Source organism: Bos indicus, chromosome 4 (genome assembly GCF_029378745.1).
Source record: "Bos indicus isolate NIAB-ARS_2022 breed Sahiwal x Tharparkar chromosome 4, NIAB-ARS_B.indTharparkar_mat_pri_1.0, whole genome shotgun sequence".
Taxonomy (NCBI): Eukaryota; Metazoa; Chordata; class Mammalia; order Artiodactyla; family Bovidae; genus Bos; species Bos indicus.
Window position 1 is genome coordinate 46,514,774 of NC_091763.1, and position 27,996 is coordinate 46,542,769.

Genomic DNA, 27,996 nt, shown 5'->3' on the forward strand with positions numbered 1-27,996 from the left:
TTCGGTGAATTGTTGAATGCATCTGTTGTGAAATAGATGGAGATTCTGTTGACCGCTCTGCCTCCAGTTGGCTGTCTTCGAGCCTCCGTGGAGAGGCAACGGCGGGCGGCAGCCCATAAGCAAAATGGCGGCGGGCAGCTTCGTCCCCTCCCCCTCTGCCCCTGCGGAGCGGGGCGGGCGGGCCCCGTGCACTTGCCGCCGCCGCCGCCGCCGCCGCCGCCGCGGCCGCCGCCGTCAGCCGCCATTTTCCCAGAGCGAGAGGCAGTGACACTGAGCGGGCGCAGGGGGCTGAGTCGGAGACTGTACCTGAGTTCGGGAGCGGCAAATAGAGGGGGTATAGACACTGTGAGCAGCCTCGCCGTAGCCTCTGCGTTCCTGTTGATTGTCTCTGTGCCCCCTCCCCTACTCCTCGTTTGCTGGCGAAGAGGCTGAGCGCTGCTGTTTGGGGAGGGGGTGTGTGGAGCCGGGTCCTGTGTCTGCAGTGGCTGCTGTCGGGGGATCGTCTGACCGCGGAGGTGTGGAGAGACTCCTTGGGGGTCGAGCAAATAACGGGGTTCGGGTGTCTGGTGTGTGAACATCACAGGTCAGTGCCTGACGTCTCCTTGGGAGTTCCTGGGGTTTGCTGGGTGGAGGGACGTGTGTTTCCAGGGGGAGGGGGCTTTCTCATCTTTATCCTTACGGTGTGGGGGAGTCGACGTCGACTCAGGTGTCTTGGCGGGGGCTAGACGTTGCTTGTTTGATTTGAATATATCCTTTTTCCTCCTTGTTCCTAGGAAGGGAGTATTATGGCGGGTTTTAGGGTTGGGGAAGGGGAAACTGGCAGTTAAACCCCCTTGAGAGTGGGAGTTAGGGAGGGGGCGCACTCGTCGCCGGCAGCGGGTTAGAGCCGCTTGGGTAAGGAGGTAGGTTTGTGACTGTTGTTAGTAGGGTTTGTGTCGAAGTGGTCCCAGGAGCTGCCAGCTCTCTCCCTTTCCTCTACCGCATCTTGTTCAGGTGCTGGGAACCCGTATAGGCCCCATTTTCTTCTGCTGCTTCCATTTGTCGCCTGGCAGTCTCTGGTTTAATTTTCTCGTAAATACGAAGGGGGTGGCAAGAACGCCTTGGGTATATCCCTTTGTGGGAGAACAAGTCAGCTCCTCATCCTCTCCGGGAGAGGGTAAACCCGCCCCTGAGGTGGTCACCCCAGCACCCAGCCGTCTCAGTCTGCCCCCCGCCCCCTCCCCGCTTGCATTATCGTCGCCCTTTACTGTAGCGGAGGCTTAGAAGCCACAATATGGCACATTTCAGGAAAGCTGATTTTGACCAAGGGATTGGCACAAACACTGTGGCAGCAGACACAGAAGAGAAACAAACGGTTCACTGTGCTAAACAGGGGAGGAGGAGAGAGCAAACAATCCGGAGGGCTCTCTTCCATCGGCCTTAGCTCCTTAGAGATGCATTCTTGCTGGACTGTGTTTTACGAACGATACAGTTTAAAGTCAAGGGGGAATCGCTAGAGTTAGCTTCAGAGAGAGCCCCGTTTTGCCCGTTTCTCCTCACCTTTTAGAGATGTGAATAACATAAGGTGTTAGGAGTTCTGGAGACCTTGGAGAGAATTAAGTGAAGTGCATTCAGCTCTAGGCTGGAGACATCAATACCTAATTGGAAAACAGTCAGTTTTTCCTTTAATCTCCTAGATGGCCAGTAAAAAGTGAAATTTCCCTCTTTTGTCCTTTACAGATTCTAAAAATGGCGGCCCCAGGCTGATGTTGTGGTAATCTAATCAGCTCGGGTCCTCCACACCCCTTGCAGTGCGTTTGTCTGCAGCATATTACAGGCTTATTATGTTTACATGAAGAGGCTGGGCCTTTTTTCACCTCCCCAAACCGTTTACAAAGATGTGTCGATTTTACTGCAAATTGCAAATGCTGTGTTTTAGTTGATTAGTTTTACGGGTTTTTCCTGAGAGGCAAGTAAAATGACACCACGTTTCAAAAACTAAAAAGCACTCAGGTGTTTTTATTAGAAATTTCAGCAGTGAGGTCAGGTGCTCTTACATATAAAAAAATTATTAGGGGGCAAATAATAGTTTTTGTTTGGTTTAATCCAAGCGTTTTTCGTTCAATAAGCTAAAGTAAATTAAAATATTTAGTAAGTGTGCAAGTACAGCCTATTCTGTAAGAATCGATGTTTTAATCTACAGTAGAACGTGTCTCATTCAACCTTTGACCAATTTTGTGAATTTTGGTTTTTTGTACTCTTTCAAATTAATTTTTAGGGAGCTGTACAAACAAGCCTAAACCTGTTACTTCACTGGGTGTGGAGGTGCTTGTTCTTCCTACTATTAAATTTTGCATCCATTTTCCCCATATATTTAAGCGTTGCTTAGGAATTTTGTAAGTTGATTGTGTATTTGATAAAGTAGAGCTCTGTGCTTTGCTGCCCTGTAATTGTCTTATAACATATTGTCACAATTATGTAAGTAAAAAAGTAAAGCTCTAGCTCTTGATATTGTTCCTTGCCAAACATGTCCATTTATTTACTGGCTATGGGATGTGAACTTTAGTCTGTTTTAGTGGGACTTTAAATAAAAGTCATATCATAATAAGGCCTTGAATCTGGGCAGAAAATGAAATGATGTCACTTAACTTTACAAGTGTGAATGATTAGAATTCATCTGTCTAGTGGGAGGGTGATCTTTTTTGGCCTGAAGTAAGCAGTGAGATATGAGTGGGTCATTAATGGTATTTAATGACTGTTCTGATTGTGGAGCAACTGGAAGATGAGTGCCTTTCAGTCCAGTACTACTTAAAGAGGTTGGAGAGTGTCCACTATCTAATGATTCTCTTATTCCATCATAAATTCTGCTCTAAAATATTTAGAGTGGGATAAGAGATTTATGAAGCTCGTGTGAAGTAGACTGATAATTTCTAATTTACAAAATAGTAGAAATTACTAGCTTAGGGAGTTTCATCATGGAAGACGGAACACACTGCCTTGCTTAAAATCTTTGAAATGTTTTAAGATGAAATGTTGGTGGGTAGTGGGAGAGTTTGTGTAGGGATTTGGGGTCATTATTCATTTGTATTATGTTCTCAGTGAGCATTTCATTCAGATCCTCAACTGCTGTGTAAAGATTGCGCGTTTATAGACTTAGGTGATTAAGATCTGTGGGTTAAGATCAGAGGGTTGGTACTTTAAACTTATTACCTAATGTAGGAAATAAGTATACTCCTAGGAAAACTTGGTTTATGTAGTCATAGGAGGGAATGCTGTCTATACCTGTGTTTTTGTTGATCTTGACCTTGATCAAGTCTAGACATATAAGGCATTTGGATTTATTTGGCTTCAAAGAAACAATACAGAGTTGGAGATTATGAGAAAAGATGCCTTCACTTGTATGAGCTTTCTTCATACTGGCCTGTTTCATTGCTTTGGGGTTTGTTTCTTTTTGTTTTCTTTTGATATGTTTTTGGTCTCTATAAAATGAGTCTGGCTTTTTATTTGTTTGTATATTACCCTTTATAAAAAACATGGTTGTAGATGTTTGCTTTTGATTCTTGTGTACTCCAGTTGACTGTGTATTTTGGATTGTTAAGGCAAATTTATTAAAAGGTGAGGCATGATTTTTGTTCACAGGGAGTTTTGAAACATTTGGCCCTTGGGGCAAAGCTAGTCAAATGGTCTTTGTTCTTAAGGTGGCCAAGTTTGAGGGATTAGTTGTTTATCTGTTTAAATGGATCTGTAGAAAATCATAACATAATTGGAGAGCAAGTTTTATTTTTAGAGACTATGTTTTGATCATGTTTCTTTTTTGTTGTCAGGATAAGTTATAGGATCCCTTTGATATCAATTTAAGTTTAGAACCTTTACAGGGCATCTCATTTCTCTTCAACTCTTTAGGTCTCTCTGATAACTCTTCTACAATTTTGCCTTGTCTATTTTCCTCACAGCTTCCAGCCAGAGAATTTTTACCCTATATACCACAGTTAACCCTATGAATTCTTGACTCCAAAAATGAAAAAGTGAGGCAAAAAGCCAATTAATAAGTTAGGAAAAACTCTTCTCAATACATACCATGGTGGTCTTAATGGAATTGTAATTTATTAAGTTGATTTCTAAGAATAGTATACCCTTTTTAATGCATCAAACTCCTAAAGAAGTGTATGGTTTTATTTTTTAAAGTGTATTATTCTAATAGCTCTTTTCTGGAAATTATTGCTGGGACATAAAATGTGTACTATCACTGTGTGTTTAAAGTATTGTATAAAATCACAGAACTTTGAAGAGCTATCAAAAAACTGCCTTAAAGAATAGTAGTATGGAATCTTAAGAAATGTTTATTTTTAAAAAATATTTTAATAATATATAATAGTGTCTGTATCCAAGGGAGTCATTCTTAGCAGATAGTAGGTGCTCATTTGTTTGTTCAGTTTAAAGCTTTTGTTTAAGTGAATATGTTTACATCTCACATATTCAGAGTGATCAGGGACATTCCTTGCATGTATTAGAATAAATGTTAAATATTTGTATTCTGCGAGACTTTTTAATATTGAGTATAACATTATTTTTATTTTGTGATAAAGTTTTTTGTGTTGATTGGCAGAGTAACAAGACAGATACTATTTGAGATATTGCCGTGTAAATTTTATTCAGTTTGTAGGCTGGGTTTAAAATTGGAGTGGATCCCCCCCCCCTTTTTTTTTTGAACTGCCTCTTTTGTAATAATGTTGGGAGGAGCCTCATTTTTTCTTTAAAATATTTTTGTTACCTAACAATATGAAGAGCAGTATTTGTGGTTCAAAACTATAAAGAAGGTAGTCAGTCTTGTATTTCACTTGTATTTCTTTTGATTTGAAATGAATTCTTGTGGACGGCTTATAAGTCAAATTTTATTTAAACTGGAAAGCCGTATTTTATTGTTAGGTAAAATGTACACCCTTATCAGATGTCATTGGGTTATTTACCAGAATTGTTTAAGCTTTTGGGGGTATTGAATATTTTCCATGCAACAGGTCAGTCACAGAATTTGTTTTTGATGTGTTGCATTAAGATGTCATCAAAACAGGCATTATGCCTTTTAATGAATAAATAATTGATTTATAATTTAGTGGATAAATAATTACACATCCATAATTTTAAATTAAAATGTTTGTTTTTGCATTTTAAAACTATCTCAAATGTGAAATCTGGGTTTAACATGAGAAGCAAAATAAGTACAGCTTTCTTTCTTTATTTATACAACTGGAGAAGATTATAATTTTCTAGCAACTCTTAGATTGCTCAATTTAGAACTAATCCAAACAAACAAACATTTTTGGTTCTGAGGCTTATTATTGAGAAAGATAATATTGAGTAATCATACCTGTGTTATAACCAACATGGGTGCAGCATCTAAGGTCTGAGCCTGTGGCAGAAGCTAAATATATAATAAAACAGTGAGATTGAGTTAGTTTTGGATTGTGGTATTTATAATTTCAAGTTTACATAGTTATCTAACATTTTATCTGAGACCAGAAATTAAAAAAAAAAAAAAAAAAAACTTAAAGATTTATGTTGACTTTTATTCTCAAAAGATATTTAAAATGTAATTTTTATTTAAAGGCTTAAATAGAATTTACTATGATAAATTAATTTAAATAATTTAAACTTTAGGGTTAAATAAGTTTAATAATATGTTTTCCATTTTTCTTACTGTTTGGTCTGTCAGGAGACTTATATGAGAAAGATACACCCTTCTAATTTTTTTTTTCCCCCACAGATTAATGAGGTGATAGTTTCTATTTTTGATTTTACAGAGAGATCTTTTGTATTCCTCATATTTTGTATGTCACTTAAAGAGAGACAACTTTATAGAATTTGAAAGCTCATTTCATCTTTAATCATGTGGCAAAAGACTCTCTTGATGTGAGAGATTTGAATGGTTAGGACTTTACTTCAGTAGCCATAAATTGATGGAGTTGGGGGCAAGTCTGAGGTTAGTCTGATACATAGTAACTCTTCTTGAGAAAGTGAGTTTGAAAGTAAGATTGTTTCTTTTGGAATTGTTTGCATTTCTCCTTAAATGAAGCTGCATAATTGGTTGAATTTGACAGGGCCTTATTACATCTTGGCTTTAAACTTCCACCTAAACACTATTTTTGAAGCACAGACAAAAGATTAATTTGAGTAGCTACTGTTTCCCTTGTTCCATTTATTTCTACTTCTCAAAAGCTTACTGTTTTAGGATTTGTTTGGATGTAAGGAACAGAAATCAGCTCCAGCTAGCTGAAGTAAACGATTTGTTATAAGGCTGTAGGGAAATCTCACAGAACTTATTTGAAGAAAGTGCATTTGGGCCTCACAAGAATTGGCAAGGTGTCAGAGAGCCAGTATTCTCCATCTTGATCCCTCTAATTAGCTGTGACGGGTAAAGGAGATGGTAGTGGTTTGAGTTTTTATGGTGTGTGTGTAGGGGGTAGGGTGGGGAATAGTTTCCTTGGATGGAGGGCAAGAGAAAAACACCTCTAATTCATCTGAAAATAACTGCCTTTCCCCCAGATACCCAGATGTATCTGGGAAGATTTCTAAAACTAAATATTATCAAACTGATGATTTTGTTTCTTAATTTAAAAATGCTATATTGCATGTAAATAAATATGTATGTGGATGTTGACCAATTTCCCCAGAAAAACCAGGGTTTTCATTTTTGTTTTAATTTGTAATAATGTCAAACTTACAGGCAACAGGCAAGTTACATGAATGGTACGAAACTTGCCCTTATATCTTTCATCCAGATCCCCTGATTTTTAACATTTTTTTCACTATATACTATATTGTTTTCTCTGAAAGTTTTTTAAACATTTGGGAGTATATTGTATACATTGTGCCCTGTTAGAGCCCTTAATACTTAAGTATGCATTTCGTAAGAACAAGCATCCCTTCTTAGGTAACCAGAGTGTTAAATTCAGGAAAATTAGCAGAGATGTAATACTTTTATCTAGCTTTTTGGCCATATTCCATTTTCATCAGTAGTCCCAATTATGCTCTTTATTAGTATTTTTTTTTTTCTGATACAATAGCCAATCCAGGATCATAGATTGCATTTAGTTCTTAGATCTCTTTAGACTCCAATAATTTGGAAAAGAGTTCCTTAGTTTTTATTTAGTCATGACATTGGCAGGCTAGTTATTTATCCAGTTCCCCTCAATTTGGGTTTATCTAAGGATTCTTCATAATTAAATTCAGATTTTGCATTTTTGGCTGGAATACTGGATAAGTAATAAGTGTTGTGTTTGTTTTTATTATCTGGAGGTACTTGATATTTGTTTGCCCACTACTAGTATGTTCATTTTGATTGCTTGCTAAGGTATTGAGTAGTTTCTCCATTTTATAGTAAATTGTTTCTCATTTTGCCATTATTAAGTAATTTGTAAAGAGATATTTTGAGATTGTATAAATATTTTGTTCCTCATCAGACTTTCCTCTCCTAGATTTAGCATCTATTGATGATTCTTGCTTGAGTAAGTTTTTACTCTGGTGACTGCACATTTAAGTGCAGTGCAGTTTTTACTCTGGTGACTGCACAAGGTTTTTAGTTTGTGGTTTGTTTCAAGGTAATTGGCATTATGGGAGTTTTCCTTTTTGGTTTTTCTGTAATGCATATAATTTGCTTTCATAATCACAACAATAAATTAATTTTAAGGAAGAAAAGTATAGGTAATTTTGATAGTATTGACAGATTCCTGCACAGTTTTCCATACAAATGGGATTTAAAATAGTTTCTCGAATCTGGTCTAATTTTAAATTCAGAACATAAAAATTAAGTACTTAGATTGGTAGTTTTTTTTTTTTTTTAATGGTGTAGTTCCATGTCATTGTTTAATTTTTAGAGTTATTGTTATATGAACCTTGAGTTACAGTTTATGATTTGCTCCTAATGCTAGCAATTTGATTTCTAAGGCAAGGCTGAAAATACTTATTTTAATTGTGCTGTTTCTTTTCCTCCATTTAAAAATTCTTCCTTTGTGTAATTTTTTACAAGTAAAGTATTTTTTTTCTGAAAACATTGAGACAGGTTCTTCTTTTCCATATATACATGCCAGTACTTTTTAAAAAGGCATTGGTAAGATAGTAATACAGGAGAGCATCAAACATCTACAACTCTTAGGACGAAGCAGTGTATGATCTTTGGAACCTTGTAGTGAAAGAAATATGTACTCCTCAAAAAGTTCAGAAGGACAAGAGAGGGACAAGAAACAGAAAAAACACACATTTATACTTTGATTACATTTTGATGACACTTTTATCAACTTGGCATATTTCCTTTCAGTGATAGCAAAATCTTGGTAATGAATTTGGATGATAATTTGAATGTTATACTGATTCAGGTCCTGGATAACATATTGAATGAAAATTATTAATTTCTTTGGAAATTTTCAGAGAGATTATGAGAAGGAAAGTGTTGTAAACATTTGCAGAGTGGGGATTTAATTCTATAAAACTTAAAATTCCCTTCTGAGAAAATTAAGATGATCATATTTCAGAATAGTGAGAATTAGTAAAATGATACAGTGGATTTGAAGCATTTTAGAGGTACTTTGTTGGTTTAAAACTTATTTGAGTCAATTGTATACAACTGCATTAAGAGAAAGTTTATTTGTAGCATCACCAAATCTTATCCTATTTTTAAAAAAGTATAGAGTGAAAAGGTGCAAAAACAAGTCCCATGATGAATTAGATTTTCTTTTAGGCCCAAATCCCCATTGTAGACATGTAAAATATCACCATGTTGACTGAAGTTAAGAATCTAGAGTTAGAATTAATGTGTGAGATCTTTTCTTTAAATAATCTTACTGTGGCTCAGGGCCCACATGTATAATTTACATGGAGTGCTTATTGTATTGTGCTTATATTAGTTAGATATTACATGAATCAGATAAGTGAATGTGAAGAGAGAACTGTTTAGACGAAACCTTAGTTAAATGCTTTGGAAAACTTAATAAAGGCAAATTAATTGCTGAAGAAAATTGTCAAGTTAGGTATTGGTAAGACAAAAGATTATGGGGAAAAATAATACAAATCTAGAAGGAAGTCTCACATTGCTCCATTTCTTACCTTGGAATAATCTAAAACCAAAAACCATGGATAATGCATTATAGATACGGTTTATGCAATAATGAGAACCCAGGATTCAAATTATAAGAGCCATATTCAAAAAATACTTTGGCTTGACACAAAAATAATGATGAACGATAGCCTAAATTAAAAATACAGGTTTATATTATATATTTGTATATAATCTTGCATTATTCTCTATGTTAAATGATGGACTTTGAACTCATGAATTTCTAGTCCCTGGATTTCCCTGGTAGCTCAGCTGGTAAAGAATCTGCCTGCAATGCAGGAGATCTGGTTCGATTCCTGGATAGGGAAGATCCCCTGGAGAAGGGATAGGCTACACACTCCAGTGTTCTGTGGCTTCCCTGGTGGCTCGCTTGGTAAAGAGTCTGCCTGTTGTGTGCGAGACCTGGGGTTGGGAAGTCCCCTTGAAGGAGGGCATGGCAACCCACTCCAGAATTCTTGCCTGGAGAATCACCATGGACAGAGGAGCTGGCGAACTGCAGTTCATGGGGTTGCAGAGTTAGACATGACTTGAGCAACTAATTAAGCGCAGCACACTTTTTTATATATAAATCTATATTTCTCTATATTTAATCCAAAAGAATGGATCTTACAGTGTTCTGTAACTTTATTTTTTTACTTAGTATCTTGGAGATCTAAAAATATTCTTTCAGAATTAGACCCTGGTTTGTCCAGTGGGGTTTATAGGACCCTTCCTAAATGAAATGACAGATTCTGGAATTTAACAGATACACTAACATGTTAAGGTCCAAGAAACCTTGTTATCTTGAGAGATTTAAATTTTACTTTTTTTTTTTTTAAGGACCTTTCTATCTCTGATAATATTATAAACTAGATTCATTTAACGGCAAAGAATTGAATGCCCTCTGTATGGAAGTATCATGGTAGCTACTAAGTTTGGCTTGCTGATCTTGTACATATTTCCTATGGAAAGTAACTGATGATTGTGTTGGCTAATGTCCGTGGGATCAGTTTGTGTGGTTTTCAAATTTCAGCCTGTGTGATATTTAATCTAGAGTGATGGAGATTTTAAAAGACGTTCTGCTTTTATATATAGCCTAAACTATAACTTAAAAGAAGCTTCTTATGTACTAAAGTAAGTGGTTCATTATGGATTTGGGGAAAAATATTTCTAGTTCAGTCCTCAACTTTACATAGTAATTTCTTTCTCCATGTTCAAATGACTTTTATAAGAGTGGCTGATCAGCTCAGTACATGTGGATTACTTTTGATTTATATGTACTTTTCCATAAAAATCTTTACAGTGAAATTTGAAAGTAAAAGTGGACGTAGCCTGTCTTTTAGCATATAATACTAGTCACTGTAGTACTCATATCTACCAGCTTTGTTCTTGATTTTTTTTTCTCTTTACTGTAAAATTTCTCAGTGAGTATATGCCTCTAAAAGCTTTCCTGATAGAGATTTAGATCTGTTAGTGTCATGATTCATTTTTGAGGGTGAAATGCATCGACTTTTTCTCTTGAGCTTCAACTGTCTAGTTGTAATACTCTAGTCTTCCATTTCTAGATTTTGTTTTTATATTAAAGTATGAAGAGGAAGTTGATCTTTGAATACTGTAAGCTCTGGAATCAAAAGACTGGGAAAAATTCCATAAAAGTAAACAGTTTAAACATGGAAAGTATTTTCCCTTTTTTTATTCATTCTCTCGCTGACTTTGTTGGTTGTTAAATACTTAGAAGGTAAGGTACTCTTTTTTTTAAAAAATGCACTTATTTGGCCGCATCGGGTCTTAGTTGTGGCATGGGGTCTTTCATTGTGGCAGGCAGGTGCTCTCTTGTTATGGAGCTCGGTTTCAATATTTGCTGCATGTGGGCTTAGTTGCCCGTGGCATGTGGGATCTTATTTCCCCGATGAGGGATCAAACCCAAGTCCCCTACATTGGAAGGCAGATTCTTAACCACTGGACTACCAGATAAGTCCCAAAAGTACTCTTACTTTATACTTAAGATTTTGATAGTAAATTATTTTAAACTGTTTCACCATGTATTTATTTTCTTTGACCATTTATTTTTATCAATTTGATGTTTAAAAAAAATTTTTTTTAACTTATTTTTTGCTGCACTGGGTCTTCATTGTTGCATGTAGGCTTTCTCTAGTTGGAGCAAGTGGGGGCTACTCTGTTGCAATGAGTGGGCTTCTCATAGCAGTGGCTTCTCATTGCAGAGCATGGGTGCCAGGGCATGCGGGCATCAGTAGTTGTAGCACATGGGTTTAGTTGCTCTGCAGCATGTGGAATCTTCCCAGACCAGGGATTAAACACCTGTCCCCGGCATTGGTAGTCAGATTCTTGGCCACTGGACCCCCAGGTAGTCCCATCATTTGTTCTTTCATGTGTTTTTTCACCATTTGAGTGACCTTGATACTCAATAGAATTTTGACTGGAATTAATTAAATTATCGTTGAGTTGGAAAATATAAACTTGATGGCTTTAATTCTAAGAGGCACAACACTAATGTCCATAAATGAGTATCTACAGTGTATTTATGTATCTTATTTTCTCTGTGCAGCAACTCTGCAATGTAGATCTTTCACCCATTTTTCATGAGAGACGTAGAGAGACTGAGGGTCACAGAGCTAAAGAGTGATCAAGAATTTTAAGTCATTTGAAAATCATCATAGCTTTCCATTAATCCTTAAAGAAGACTAGTTCTTGACAAGGTAATGAGAATATACAAATTATTAATCCAAGGCAGTTACTTGAGAAAACTACTCTTAAGATACCATTGATTAAATTAGATTGTCATAACTCATTTCAGGTGTCTCAAGGGCAATTTAATTTTATACACTATTTATTCCCCAGTACATCGAATAGTATTGAGAAAGTATATATGCTCAATAAGTATGTTGAATGAATGAATTTGCATTTATATTTATTATGTTTTGAAGTAACAGAATAGTTGCCATGATGTGGAGAGGGGGAATGCTTAACACTCAAGATTTCTTCTATTGTTTGGAGACAAAGTACTAAAATCGATGGTGATAAGCTGCAAGGGTTGTTGATTGTTGGAAATTATTCAGATGACAATGATTGGTGGAGGTGGGCATGAAAATTGAGAAAGAGTGAATCTGAAATACTGGGGAGACACAAAAGACTGGGTGACTAAAATGACTAGAGAAAAGAAGGATTAAAAATAGAACTGGGAGAATAGAATACTAATAAAAATAATGGAATGGAAGAAGATAATGTGAAAAGATTCTGTTGGAAAGTTTGGTTTTTGCAGTGATGGCAGGTATTTGAATTAATATACAACCTGTAGATGGCTAGGAATAGGGAATCAGAAATGAATGGTTAAATCCAAGATTGGAGACTAATAATGGGGAATATTGAGGACAACCACAGTTTCGAGTAGTAAAGAAAAAAGAAGCAATTAAAAAACCAAAAAAAAATGTTTCCAGATGGAAATCAATCACTAACATTCTTCAATGGCAGATTTTTTGTTTGTTTTTAAGATATGTTTATCTAAAGGGGGAGGAAGGGATTAAATGTGTTAAAGTGTGGTTTAAACAAGAATAACTTAGGTGGGACTTCCCTGGTGGCTCAGTGGATAAGAATCTGCCTGCCAAGGCAGGAGACAGGTTTGATCCCTGGTCCGGGAAGCTCTCATATATCTAGGAGCAAGTAAGCCTGAGTGCCACAACTGCTAAGCCTGTACTCTAGAGCCCGGGAGCTGCAGCTGCTGAGCCCATGTGCTGCAACTACTGAAGCCTGAGTGCCCTAGAGCCCATGCTCCCAAACAAGAGAACCCATCGCGGTGAGAAGCCAGCATGCATAACTAGACAAGAGCCCGCGCAGCAACAAAGACCCAGCACAGCCAAAAACTTAAAAATAATTTTTTTTTTTTTTAAAGAAAGAATAGCTTAGATGATGTCTTAGCCACTTTGTTCTAAGCTTTGAGAGCTAGATCCCTCTCTCAGATATAAATATCTCAGTTCTTGCTATAGAGTGAAGTAGATAATCTGTATATCTAACACTTAAAAGTGTGTCAGAATATAAACCAGTGGTTAAAAAATGTAAGTAATATATTCTTTGGGAAGTTAAGAAGGGAAGAGATTAGTGTGTAAGAGACCTTATAGCTGTAACAGTTTTTTGAGTTAACCTAGTCACATTATTGTTTACAGATAAGGAAAACAGTGATCAGGAGGTTGATCTGCTGACAAACTTAAAGCTAGGTTGTGGCAGAGATGTCAAAGTTGGGAAGTTGAGACTTCAAGGAAGCGTTGGTACTTAAAGGATCCTGGAAGGTTTAATAATATTTTTATTATTGGGTGGGATTGATATAAATACAGGGAAATGAAGAAGAATGAGCAAGGCTATCGCAACAATCACAAAAAGACTGGCATAATCAGTGGATTTATATATTGGAATATTAGAATGGAACAAGGTAACCTGATAATGCCAAGATTAGGAACCAGTTATTACTGTGAGCTATTAGGCTTTTTTTTTAAATGCTTTTTTAAAGAGGGCAAAATTAGGGAACTAGAGTGGGCTTTGAAGTATATTCAGTATTTAAGCAAGTGTTCTAAAATAGAGCACTGAAGCAGATCCTTTATATATATATATATATTTTAAGATCACATCCAGACCTACTTAATCAGAATCTCTGGGGTGAGGCCTACAAATCTGTTATTTTCAACTCCTAACTCCATGTGTATGAAAAGGGGCACTTTGTGGATATATGTTTGAGAATCACTGATTTTATTAAAGGTCAAGTCAGAATAAAAGCAACTACTTAGAAAGTTATTCTGCTAGCCTAGTCTAATAGAGTAAAATGTAGACAGTAGGATCAGAAAGATTTGTTCAAATCCTGTTAATTTGATTTGATGCACATTGTTTTTATATAGGGAAATGAGAGGATTCAATTCTCAGTCTAAAAGAAATGACTGAAAATAGTGATAGAAGGAATACTTAGTTCATCATGAAGAGGGAGAACATTGTTTTGCTTGAGAGTAGGATAAAGAATGAGAGAATAAAATTATTGCAAACTTTTTTTCAGTCAAAACTATGCCCTTTCCTGATGACATACTTTTTGTAGGCTAAAAAAGCGAGAATGAACTTGCTTGATAGTCTGTATAGGTTGAGAGACTAAAGATAAATGCAGGATTTGTATTATTTTGATTTTTAGTTGTTATACCTTAATACTACTTTTTTTATGACTGCTTTTGTTTTTTGCCTTTGGATAAGAGAATTCACCAATGAAATATGTTTTTCATGTCACATTTTGAGTTAGTATTTCCTTTTAGCTAATGATTTTCAAACTATTCTCCAGGAATTCTTAGGTTTTTAATGAAACTTAACTGGTAAGTGGGAGGATGTGCAGGCAGGGACATTTCCCTGCCACTCTATTTAAGCACAGACTTAGCAAATAATGAAGTAAAAATGTTTGCTGTGCCCATTAGCAAGTATCATTAATCACTGTGGCCACTTCCCATTTGTGTGTGGCTGTAGCCTCCTTGACACAACACTTGAAGTTGACGCTGGCAATCATTGGGAAAAGCATAGGAGATTAAAACTGTCTTTTATCCTAGAATAAAAATAGATGATTAGATTTTTGTGTAAGGTTTTATTTATTTGCAGGAAAGTTTCTATCAGTACTCAAAAATTGAAGGTCACAATTTTAATGTCACTTCAAAATTTTTAAATTTTGAGGTGATTGTAGATTCACATGCAGTTGTAAGAAACCATAGAAATTCGGTGTGTCTTTTCCCTGGTTTCCCTCAGTAGTAACCTCTTGCAAAACTGTGTATAGTAAGGTATGAGCACCATATTGACATTGATTCACACATTATGTTCAGATATCCCATTTTACTTGTCCTTGTGTGTGTGTATATGGTTCTTTTCATTTTTATCACAGGTACATTCCTATCTCCACCACCACAGTTAAGACGTTTTATCACTGCAAGGATCCCTGGTGTTACTCTCTTAGAATTAATGCCACACTAGTCTGTTCTCCATTTCTATAATTTGTCATTCAAGAATGTTAGATAAATGAAATTATACAGTATGTGTGACATTTTGGGGGTTGACTTTTTTTTTTAAATCAGCACAGTTTCTTTGAGATTCATCCAAGTTGTTGCATGTATCTGTAGTCCATTCCTTTATATTGCTAAGTAGTGTTAATGTTATTTTCCCATTTTGTAGCTACCACATAGAACATGCAGCTTCAGACTTTTCCTTTTAAATCTACAGAACGTATTGTCTCTCATTTTCTTTCGTTTGCTTTCCTGTTTTCTTTTATTATCTCAATCCCCAGCTCTGTTAGGACTATTGGGCGCACAGTTTTAAAACTACTGTTGTAAATAACAGTGTTTTTTTTCTAACTTAAGGAAGGTTTAGAACCCATTGAAAGCATGTGGTAATGAGTATAGTACTCATTACTTTTGTACATAAAAATAAGATATTAAGAAATTGGGAAGATGTGATTCTTAAATTTGAAGATTTATTTTTCTTTTGTGTTTGTATATCAAGCAGTGCATTCTAAAGTCATGGGCCACATGGCAAGTAGAAAGTGGGATTAGGTAACAGTTTAGAATGAAATACTTTTGTTACTTACATACTGGAGTATGAACAAAGACTAAACTCATTCTGAGAATAGTTTGTGTGTGTGTAGAAACAGAAGCTGTACATTTATACCCGGAGATTAACCAGATGCTAATCACTGAATTGCATAAAGGCTAAATTTTACTAGATTTTACATTAGAGTTTAGCGATATCCAACACTTTAAGGAATGATGAACACTTTTAAAGTAATAGCATGCATTAAAAAACTGGATAGTATTGAAATTATTTTAATTCAAGGTTGTTTTAGGGTGGTAATAGAGAAGTATACCAGTAGTAGTTCGACAGGTTGAAGAACTGGTGTTTAGAATAGCTTCTCCAGACCTTGTTAGAAAGAGTGGTACCCCAGACAGTTCAGTATATCATATTCACTATCAACATTTCTCATCATTATAGTATATTTGTTACATTCTGTGAACCAACATTGGCACATCATTAACAACCAAAATTTACATTAGGGCTCACTCTTTGTATTCATGTTGCTGTGTTTTTTTTGTTTTTTTTTTGAGCTCTTTGAATCTCTAGTGAGCTAAAGATAAGGTAAACTGGGTTGCAAGGTGAGCTATCGTGGAGTACTGCCAAATAGCTGATTTGAAAAAGTGCCTCGTTCTTAACTATAGGGATGGTCTGGTGCTTGTTGGGAAGTATCATGAGGGCTGGTATTGGCTTATTCTTTAAAGAATTTAATCTTATTAAAGCCAGTCTTGTTTTGACAAAAATTTTGTACAAAGGATTTCAAGGGCCAGATGACTTAGTTATTTTAACCATTAGGCTGTACAGGTTTTTATTTTAAGAAAATAATTGAAACAGTATGTTTAGAGTTTGTAATAAAGAGGTTTGGCTGTTGGCTTTTTAAGTGCAAGTACTTCTGTCACATTCTCTAAATTTGCAGTTTGTTACCAGAAGCATCCTTTCTCCTTTACTGACAAAAATGGACTCTAGAATAGATCAGAAATTCTTAATAAAAAATTCCTTAATTGACTTTTGTATAATAGCTGAGAATTGTTCTACAATATTTTTTTTTAAATTATCATCATGGTTTATTATAAGATTCTGAGTATAGTTCCCTGTGCTATACAGTAGGACCCTGTTGTTTATTTTATGTACAGTAAGTTGTATCTGCTAATCCCAAACTCTGAATTTATTCCTTTCCCATCTCCCCTAAATTTATGTCTGTGAGTCTGTTCCTGTTTTGTAAATAAGGTCATTTGTATCATATTTTAGCTTCCACATATGCCATATGGTCCAATACTCATCTTCTAAAGACTTTCTCTAAATATTTAATTCCTAGAAATATTATCTGGTAATCATAGCTTATACTTAACTGAATGCCACACAGAATCCTTGAAACAATTCAGAAATATGTTCTGTGATTATTTCTATTTTCAGATGAGAAGCTAATGCTTCAAGAGAATAAGTAACCATTATTAATAAGTGGCAGAGTATGAAAACTAAAGCATTGCTAATTTGATACTGAATTTAGTACTAAAATATATAGTGAAACTCTGTGGAACTCTCAAATAGAAACAGAAACTGTGCTTTTTGAACACTGAATTTTATATATAGGTTTCCATTTTTCAAGTAGGCCCATCTGCATTAATCCTGACTACCAGAAGAAAGATTTTTCTAAATGAAGAGTTTATTTGCGCCAAAACTATCATAGTGCAAGTTGAATTGATGAAATTTTTTATCTCTAGGAACAAAATTGTTATCAAAGGAGACAAGTTAAAATTCAACTGGTTAGATAGGTGGTCTTTGCTTAATATAGTTTTGTATAAGGAAATGAGTATACTTAGGTATGCATTGTTGCTGTTTAGTGACTAAGTCATGTCCGACTCTTTGTGACCCCAAAGAGACTGTATAGCCCACCCTCTCCTCTCTCCATTCTTCCCAGGCATGGATACTGGAGCAGGTTGCAGGCGGATTCTTTTCCACTGAGGCACCAGGAGTAATCTCAGATTTGGATCCTGGTTTCCTTAACTTTTGGGTTGCTTTCAACCCACTAGCAAGGCATGTGTTTGCTCCTGAAAATAATAGGCAGTTTGAATATTTTCATCCTTCTTGTGTATGCTTTGTACTGTCACTAAAATACTCTTTTTAACACAAATTTTAGGCTTTGAGCCTGTGTTTGTTTACTAATATTTCATAGTGTTTTAATGCATTGTTGTGGGATAGGTGTAAGTTTATGAAGTAGATGAGGTTCGTGGGGGGGGAGGGAAGCTAAGTAGATTTTGTTAACTGTTATTTAATGAGCCAGAATAAATGTATAGTCCGGATGTTCTTCAGTGAAACACTTACGTAGTTATTTAATTTCTCTTCTTCTTGAGAGAGGCAGTTGTCAGTGTCTCTCCCTCTAGCTGTAAATTCTAGGTTATTTATTTTACCAGTCATCTGGGAAATTTTAATTTCAGGGAAACTAGTGTGTAGGTTCTAGGGTCACACCATTAGGGTTCAAAATTGATTCTTCTAATTTATTATCTGTGGAACTTTGGATAAGTTCAGCGTCTCTGCCTTATCTGTAAAATGGGGATAATAAATGTACCTATGCCATTGGCTCATTGTGAGGATTAAGCATTGAAAGCACTCAGTATTTATCATTGTTTGTATCATTATATCATTATTATAACCTGTTTTCAGGGCATATGAGTGCTTGTGGAGCACTGTACTGATACATTAACCCAGTTGGAGAAATATATAATTGATTCTATTTTTTTTTTTGTAGGTTTTTAGAATCTGATATGTATCTGTCATTTTGATTATCAGGAATTATCTGTTAATGTACTTAAGACTAAAATTTAAACTCTAAGATCATCAGCCTAACCTACTTCCATTTATAGTTGAAGCCCACAATAGTGAAATGAGGTGCCCAGAGTTTCATAGGTAGTAACTTGGTAATAGATTTTGATCAACTAGTATTCTTTTTTATTATACCTCAGTCAATAGATGTAAATAAACTTAAAATCTTATATGAATAATGAAGACAGTTTAACTTCTCATTTATAAGGAAATCTTAGTTATGTGGCCTCATAATTTCTTGCAAGTTTCTTTGTTTCCTTTCTATTAGTAATTGGGCCCAAAATTCACCCACTTATTCTCTTAGTGTTACATGTTCAAAGTGTCCAACATGGATCTAATTTTACATATTTATTGAGTTCTGTGTATGTAAGGTGTTATTAAGGACTGAAAGGTAATAATAAGTGACCCTTACCTCAAAGAGATTGTGTTAAAATTGAGCTGGGCCCTTTATTTGTAATTTTAGGAAAACAATTTTCCTTATTTTCATCCTTTTTGCCTATTTGGTATCATATTCATCTTTTCAGTGTTTTTTTTGTTTGTTTTCTGAGCCTTTTAAATGTGGTCACAGCCTCAGTTTTCCTGTTTTTCTGATAGACATTTCTAATGTAATTCTTTTTCCTACTTGCCTTTTATCTCATTTTTCCTACTTTATGGTTTTGCTTGTTTTTGTTTTGGTATCGATGCCTTTACTGTGCTGAATCTGTGGGGTGGTTTCATTTTTTTGTTCTCATTTGTTTTTGTTGTTTTGTCCATGATACACAGCTTTTGGGATCGTAGTTCCCTGACTAGGGATTGAGCACATGCCCTCAGCAGTGATGGCACGGAGTCCTAACCACTGGACTACCAGGAAATTCTTTGTAATATTGTCTTCCCAGTTTCTTTCCAGTTTGATTTGGTAGTTAGCATTGTTTCCTTTGCTTCTGTTTGCATTCATCTGTATTAAAGAGTGAAGAATAAATCTATCATTTTAAGAATTAGCTGCTGTCTTTATGAATCCCTTTGGTTTTAGGTTCCATGTTAGAAGTACTATATATACTTTTATGCCATTAATAAATAGCTCAACACTCCTGTGTTCACTTGGTTTCTAGGTCTATTCTGGATAGCAGGTTTTGTGAAGACCTATATTCTTTCTTGGACCTCAGATTTACCAGACATCTCATGGTATTTCCTTTTATATTATTTCTTTAATGGCCACCATTTATTCTCAATATATTTTGTATGTATTTAACTTGCCAGTTGGGTAAACCAGGTTTTTGACTCACAGATAAGATATGAAACCTTTGTGGTAGTTTTTTCGATTGTTGAATTGTTTTTCTCTAGTTATGCCTGTGTTATAAGCTCACATCTTTTCTACATCTGTATACTATATTGTCTTGTCTTTTCTTATTTTTGAAGACACAGTGATTTGACCCTAATGAATTTATGATTTAAGTACCAGCTGGATTTTTAAGCAGCGTGAGTTTTCTGGCTATGTAGTTTTTGATATTAACGAATATAGTGATATATTTGCCATTTTTATTATCTCAATAGCTATGACCTCTTGCCTTCTGACCTCTTGTAAGTAAATTCTGATATCATCTTCTCTGCTGAATCAAACTCAAACGTCTGTGGTTCTTTTACAGATGTAATGCTGTGTTTATCCTGGGGATGAGCTTCTGTGATTTTAGAAGAGAGGTGCATTTCTGGAAAAGGTGTCATGTGGTTGTTCTTATAGCACTTGCATAGGTTGACAACTCATTTGATTAATGAGGCCAGAGCTGCATTTTCATCCCGGGTGCTCTAATTCATTTACCTGTTCTTTGTAGAGTACCTGTTTCATTCCGTGCACTGTGCAGGATTTGAGAGAGAGACAGTAATGAGACAAATAAAAGCTATTGTCTGAAATAGGTTTTTGTGGCATGCTCTTCACTGCTATTTAAAAACAGCTCAAGTATAGTGTTAAATATTGAAGATTGTATTTATGTAAAAATGGGCTGTACTGTTATTAAATACATGCTCAAATAGATTGTTTTAGATTGGAAATACTACTCAGTTATCTAAAATAATACATAATTATTTGACTTCTGTTTTCCAGTTTCTGCCTCTGGTTTAAAAAAGAAAAAAAAAGCATACAACTATATATTTAGCAACATACACCTAAAAAATAAGGTTTCCTATGAGTCGAAAGATAAGCTGAGCTGAAGAAAGCTTCTACCAACTAGATGCTACCATCAGGGAGTAATTTTTTTAGTTGTAATTGTTCTTAGGTCCAGGTCTTCAGCATTTTAAAGAAATACAGAATAATATAACATTTGATTTATATATTACTTGCATTTTATCATTTAGAAATTTTATAATTTTATACCTTTGTGCAGGTTAATAAATACAGCTTTTTATGAAGTAACTCCACAACAGTCCCAGGTGCAGAAAAGTAGATAGGGCAGTTGTTTTTAGAGGATAATTTCAATTTGTTGAAAACTGTAAAATCATAGCAAACAGTGAGCTATAATTACGTACTTTATTTTTAAAAAAACTATTAGAAGATTCTCTTCAAATGAGAGCTAGAGAGTTTTTTTTTAATCCACATAGTTTTTTGATTATGAAATAAGAGCGACTCTAATGTGACTACCACTTAATGATTGCTAAATATGCATAGTGCCGTGTATGAAATGCTTTACAGTCATTTTTTCATTTTTTTCCACAGAAACTGTATGAGGATGTATCCCCATTTTATAAACAGAGAACCTGAAGCTTAGAGTGGTTAAATAACTTGTCTAGCTCACACGTCTACTGTTAGAGTGTTAGAGATAGGTTCCAGTGTTTATATTTTTAACTTTCAAATGCAATTGCCTATTATTGTATATTTTTATTATAATTTATAATCTAGTATCTCTTCCCCAGTTATATACAGTTTAAAAGTAAAGGCTAGTTTTCTTGGAGAATTCAAACCACTATTTTTTTTGGAGAATTCAAACCACCTCATTATTTCCCTATTTTGGTGTTTTTTTCCCCCATAAAATATGAGCTCACAATCTGTATCATCGTGAAACAGGAATTAACCTGAGTAGATATTCTCAAGCTTACTTGTAAAAATTAAGGATAAATAAAGAATTGCTATTTGAAGAAATACTTGTCTTCAGTATTTCAGGTATAACATGAGAGGGACAGTTTTGACTGTTTTTCTTGTTTATCTGATTATCTGCTTTGTTCCAAGTTGTACTGTATCACTGCTGAAATATTTTAAGTAGATATTTCACACACAGAACATACAGCAGGTGTTTTGGGCTTCCCAGGTGGCTCAGTGGTAAAGAATCCATCTACCAATGCAGAAGACGCGGGTTTGATCCCCGGGTTGGGAAGATCCCCTGGAGGAGGGAATGGCAACCCACTCCAGTATTCTTGCTGGGAAAATCTCATGGACAGAAGAACCTGGTGGGCTACAGTTCATGGGGTCGCAGAGAGTCAGACACAACTGAGCACGCACGCACAAACAATGAATTTAAATTGGAAAAATTGATATTGAAGCTGAATATATTTTCTTTACTATGGTAAATTTCTTTAAACATAATTCAAGTATGTTAGTTTTTTAATTGTATTAGGGATCATTAACTCATGGAAGAAAACTGGAGAAATAAGAGAAACTCCCTTAGTATACATGTATTTATGTAGAATAGAAAGTGACAACCACTGTAAAACAATTTTATTACAAATAGCTTTTTAAAAAAAATATAGAAACAGTAGAGTAGAATTATTTCAAATTATGGTTTTATCCCTTAAACTGAGCACCTTTGGTTATGTTATTTACCCATGGTTACTTTTGAATTCTTTGGTGATAAAATGGAGATCCCTACTTGAGTTGTGAGGATTAAATAGATTATCTATGTAAAAGCTTAGTGTGGTGCTTAGTTCACAGTAAGTACTCAATGTTTGTTAGTTTATTGTTAGATCATTCACTGAACCAGGAAGACTTATTTTTGGAAAGTGCTTTAAGAAATTCTGTTTCATCTTTCAAAATGAATAATATTTATTGGTTCCTTACTAAGCAATATGCCTTAGTAATCCCACTTATGGCACCCTAAATAAATTCATTCCCTGAGGAAGATTATGATTCAGAAACTTCTTTTAAGCATAATCTCATTACTGAATTCCAGAAAGATGAACAAAATAGAGACTCCCTGAGCAAATTGCACTGATACTGATATTTTAATAAAGAATGCTTTCTTTATGTATTTTACTTTTCTTTATTATAGGTTGAGTATTTCTGGGAATATGAAGATGATTCTTATCTTCTGGTTTCCTTTTCTTTTAAACAGGGTTTGTGGATGCACTTAGATGTTTGCAATGAGCACTGTGGCTGGCATGCCCCAGTGTTTTGGATACCAATGCATAGGACTCCATAGTAATCGAATTTACCAGAGGCGAACGTCATGAGCATAGTGATCCCATTGGGGGTTGATACAGCAGAAACGTCATACTTGGAGATGGCTGCAGGCTCAGAGTAAGTATTTAAATCATAGGTACTTTGGATAGGGAAGAGCAAAATACTTCATATAATTATTTTAGCACAACCAAGCAGTTCTTGATTTGCATTTATATTTTTATCATTTTAGACTCTTGGCTAAAGTAAATGTCAGAAGTTTAAAGGCAAAAATTCCTGTAACTAAAATTACTTTTGTAAGGAGCTTTTGAGCCAAAATTCTCTTTTTCTGATTCTTTTTTGTCTCTTCCATTTGCTGATTATTGACAGCAAGTATTAAGATAATAGGTTGTTGTTTTTTAAAATTGTGAATCTGTCTTGTTTATATTGGAAAATTAATTTGGTTTTCAATTTTAATCTTTTTAAACTGTAATGTCCATTTAAACACAGTTGCCCTTTTTTTTTTTTAAGTTGAGTTGAAAAATAAAATTCCAGCCAGTTTTAAATAAGAGAAGGGGAGTATTTCCTTCTAGATGAATATTTTGGCACCTTTTGCTTTTGTGGGAGCCATTTCTGAGGGATTTAGCGAAAGGTTTTTACCTTGCCTTTAAGACTATTTGGTCTTGACAGTTGTGTTGGATAGATTTTCTTTTATTTTGATTTTGAAAGATCACTACGTTAACACTGAATTATTGGTATGAAAATTGATTGTTTTTCGAAAATTGCAAAAGGTTCATGTAACAGTGTTGGAATACCTAAAGAACAGAAAGATGTATGTTTGCTCTCTGATTCAGTATATAGTTGAATTGTGCTAAATGGGACACTCATTGCCCAGAAAGCTGAATTTAACTTTTTTGAAAAAGAAATTTCTTTCTTTTAGGGCTTCTAAAACTGGTGTGTAGAAAGGACAAAAAACAGTTGATACTCTGTTTGCTGGCATTTCAAATGGTCTAGAAATGTTTTCACCTCTCCTGCTTCTGCCATTAGGAAAGACTCAGGAGTGCTCTCTAATATTCCTATAATATGCTACATAGTGCATTTAACTGTATGATTATTACAGTTTTTAAACGCCTCTTTTTTTTTGCACTATGTTTAAGTTATTTTTGTTGTAAAATAAGGGATTCCCAAACAAGGGTACCCTTGTGACTGTTGATTGACATTCCTTCTGCCCAGATAGGGACACTCCTAACGAAGAAAAAAGAACCTGGAAGTGGGCTTGACAGGCAAGTGGGTCCCAGACTAAAGTACCAGTTTTTCTTAGTGCATCTGATAGACGCAAATCTATATCTGATAATAGTTATAGGCATTTATTGGTAATAAAGATTTTTTACTTCCTAAAAAATTCACCTTGACAGTTTTTTTAAAATTAGCCTCATAAGCACTTACTACAAAATGTAATTTATGAAATATTATTTATGTATGAAATAGGAATTAGTCTAGCATACAGTGTGAGATGCTCCTTTGTCTTGTTTGCATGTTTAGTATGTATGCTGTAAGGCAATGCACAAACAGAATAAAAGCCACATATTAATTATACAGTTAAAAAAGAAAATAATATATTGACAGCAGTTTAGGGGAGAGCTTTCTGCCTGTGTTCTTTATTAAATGCATCTATAAGAGTGTTTATAGAATAATTACGATTTATATTGTTGAGCCAAATCTTTCCTGGTACAAATATGGACATTTTTATTATTAGAAAAGATCGACTTGTAGGTAATTACAGAATGACTGTTTTTTTTAAAAGAACATTTCTGTTTTAGGAAATTATTTTTTTCTATTCCACATACAAGTATGTGTCCCTTGGGTATGGTATCCCTTACTCAGTGGACACAAAAAGTATAGCTGGTACCAATTTCTACTGTGAGACAACTATCAGAATTTTTGTGGCTAAATTTTCAAACTTAAAAACTATATATAAAGCTTTTAGAGCTATTTTCATAAGAAATTTTTATATAATTAACATTTCCTTTTTATTTCAAATATGTAATCAGAAGATACTGTACTTGTATTGATGCAAGATGCTGGGGAAAGGGCACATGGGACTCCCCCATATGTTTCTTTGTTAACGTACTGTGCAGCTACATAATTATTCCACAGTATTTTTTTTTAAAGTATTGAATTTTGTTATACTCATGTAGCTATATGATGTTATTAATTATATATTAGTTTCATATATATGTAAATGTTTATTTGGCTGCATTGGCTCTTAATAGTGGCATGTGGGATCTTTGATTTTCGCTGCAGCACACAGGGTCTTCAGTAGCCACGTCTGTGGCATCTTTTAGTTGTGGCATGTGGGATCTAGTTCCCTGACCAGTGTTGAACCCAGAACCTCTGCATCGAGAGTGTGGAGTCTTAGCCAACGGACACACCAGAGAAGTCCCTATTAGTTATATTTTTTAAAAATACTGCTAAAATATATCACTAATAAATTATACTACTATAAAGTTTAGGAGATACTTGATTGTTTATTGAGTGAATTAGTTTACTGAACCAAATTTATACTCATTTCTAAGACTATAAAGGGGAATTTATTTAATCACTTACAGTTCATCTAGATAGAATACGTGCTATCTGTCGCATTTTATAGTAGGAAATTGAAGGTCTGGTTCAGGATCTATAATAACGGACTTGCTAAACTCTAGTCCAGTATTCCCATATTCAGTAACGTTTCTTCTTGGATTATCTCGTCTCTGAAATAAAACTCATTAGTCTTTGTTACATATTTGTTTTCCTCTCATTACTAAGTTTTTAAACATCTTGGGTTTGTCTTGCTTTTCCTGCAGAGTTAGGGATCTTGTATTTTGTTTTTTTCTGTTCCCATTACCTTGCCACAAGTTGGTTTTATACTTCCAGAACCTCTCAGGTCAAACTAGCCGTATTTCAAGTGTTCTATAGCATATGTGTCTAGAGGCCATTGTATTGGATAGAGAAATTCTAGGCTAAATTACAATCTGTAGGATCTCAGAAGAGAAAAGAACAGTGAAGCCTCTGCTAGTTATGAAAATTATGAGATCATAACAATCTATTTCTTTTTGAATAAGAAAGATAAAGATATAACTATGAGATAGATATTATTTTCAAATTTTAGATGAGGAAACGAGTCACAGAGCAGTTAAATGGCAGAAGCAGAACTTATTGATGTGTTAATTTTAGGCCTTTTCTATTACAGCTTCTTTCCTAGTACTATTACAAAAAATGACTTACATAACTTAAGTAATTTATTTTGATATATGGTTTGTGTAAATAGTAGCTTTACTTAGGGGTAGTAAATTTATTATAATCAATGACTGCATATAACAAAGATATTTTCAGGTCTCTGCTTGAAGATAAGGAATATGAAAGAAAACCTAGACTCAGTTACCAGTAGATAAATAGGAAAGTTGAGCCAGAGTTCAGCATTTATTAGAATTGTATGTTTTTATCCTAATTGATATAAATTGACTTCTTGTACTGCTTCTTCTGTCTCTTATGTCAGGCATTCTATCTGAATTACTAAATTGGTTAAAGAAGCAAAGGTGAGAAACCCTTCTAGAGCTGAGAAGTGGGAAGAGGTATTAAATAGGAAGTGTTAAACTGATTCTTTCCTAGTCTTTTTTTTTTTTTCCCTAGTCTTTTTAAAAAAGGAAAACCAAATTACTTTTCTTCTCAGAGACTGGGAACATAATTACTAACGTTCTATTCCTTTTAACATTATTTTTACTACCAAATATTACTTTAGAAATCTTTCTAATGAGGTTTTGGATAAATATGTGTATTTTTGGATGTGGTAGACAAATTAGTAAATGTGACGTATCTGAGTTACAGGTAAATTACTTTGGAAGAGGGCTTTTAGTGCTATAACTGGGAATACAGTAAATGCCTTTCTGTTGACTAAGAGTACTAAAGGGAGATATCTGGGTTTTCAGTTTTGTTCTGCCAGTAATATACCAGTGAGCCCTTAAGACAATTATTGTAGACTTTGATATCTTCATTTGAAAAAGAGGGCTTGAAGTATTAATGTGGCTCTTTTTGACTCCAGATTTCTGAGATTCAGTACATTTTTACTGTCTGTATTTTGTTTATAGTATTTAATATTAGGTTATCTCAGTGTCACTAGAGCCATCTGCTGACAGAATTCATTATTAGTTTGTTGAAATATTTGGCTGCTTGTAGTCTGAATTTATGTAATTAAAGATACTAAAATGTTTAATGTATAATGAAATGTTTTCAGTAGCTTTTTACTTGTGTTCCACTAGTATTTAATGTTTCTGTTCATGATTTCTTTACGCTTTTTATTTGTCAAGAAACTAATACTTTCTGCTGCCCTTAAAAGTGTTAATTTACTTATCCTAATTTAGAAGTGCTTTCATTTAAATGTGATTTGTTTTAATACTCAAAAGAATGTTTTGAAATACTGTTCTTAGCATTGTTTAGAACTGTTGAAATTTCTCATTTGCTTTATACTTAATAATGAAGTTTTTCTCTAGTTTTTTTTCTTGTCTGTAACATAGTGTGTAAGCAGCTATTATTCCCATTTTACAAAAGAAATGCAGCTCAAGGAGATTAAGAGACTTCCCTAAGGCCACATAGTTAGTTAATAAAAAATAAAGAGTTAATTCCAGGGCTGCTTGGCTCCAGATCCATTTGCCACATCGATCAAAAGAGCTAAGTTTTGTTAATTGATGAGTTAAATGAAGTAAAATGCCACATGTGGTAAACTGCGGACAGTTGTCACACCAAATCTCTCCATTTAAAAATTTTTCTTTTATGCCATTGTAATGTGTTTAATTTTAATATATCTTTAAAAAGTGTTAGGTATAACAAGAATGATAGAAATGTTTTGATCACAAATCTGAAGGAGCATAGTGAGAACTATCCATGAGGATATCCATGAGGATATCTTTTATATTCATTACTGTAACAGGGAGCCGTTCTATCCATGTGCAGTTACTGATACCCAAGTGTCTAGACGTTACCGAATGTTTTAACATTGAAAGAAAAACTAGAGGTTTCACTTAAAATACTCATATAAACTTCTCCTTAAAATACAACTGTATTTTGAAGGTTTATATAGGGAAGAAATTAAAATTTTGATGAGGAAGAAGGAAATCATAAAAGTCCAGTTTCAGGAGGAATCAGAGCT

General features: G+C 34.7%; 1 protein-coding gene across 5 annotated transcripts in view; it reads left to right on the forward strand.

Moving 5' to 3' along the window:
• The first annotated feature begins 255 nt into the window (after positions 1-255).
• Positions 256-27,996, forward strand: part of KMT2E (lysine methyltransferase 2E (inactive)) — a 91,059-nt gene continuing 63,318 nt past the window's right edge. For 2 of the 5 annotated variants that reach the window (XM_019958642.2, XM_019958646.2), the window contains exons 1-2: positions 256-583; positions 22,768-22,952. In XM_019958642.2, the coding sequence (XP_019814201.2) occupies positions 22,882-22,952 (71 nt within the window). In that variant the 5' untranslated portion in view covers positions 256-583; positions 22,768-22,881. The other 3 variants (XM_019958644.2, XM_019958643.2, XM_019958645.2) reach the window with 3 other exon arrangements.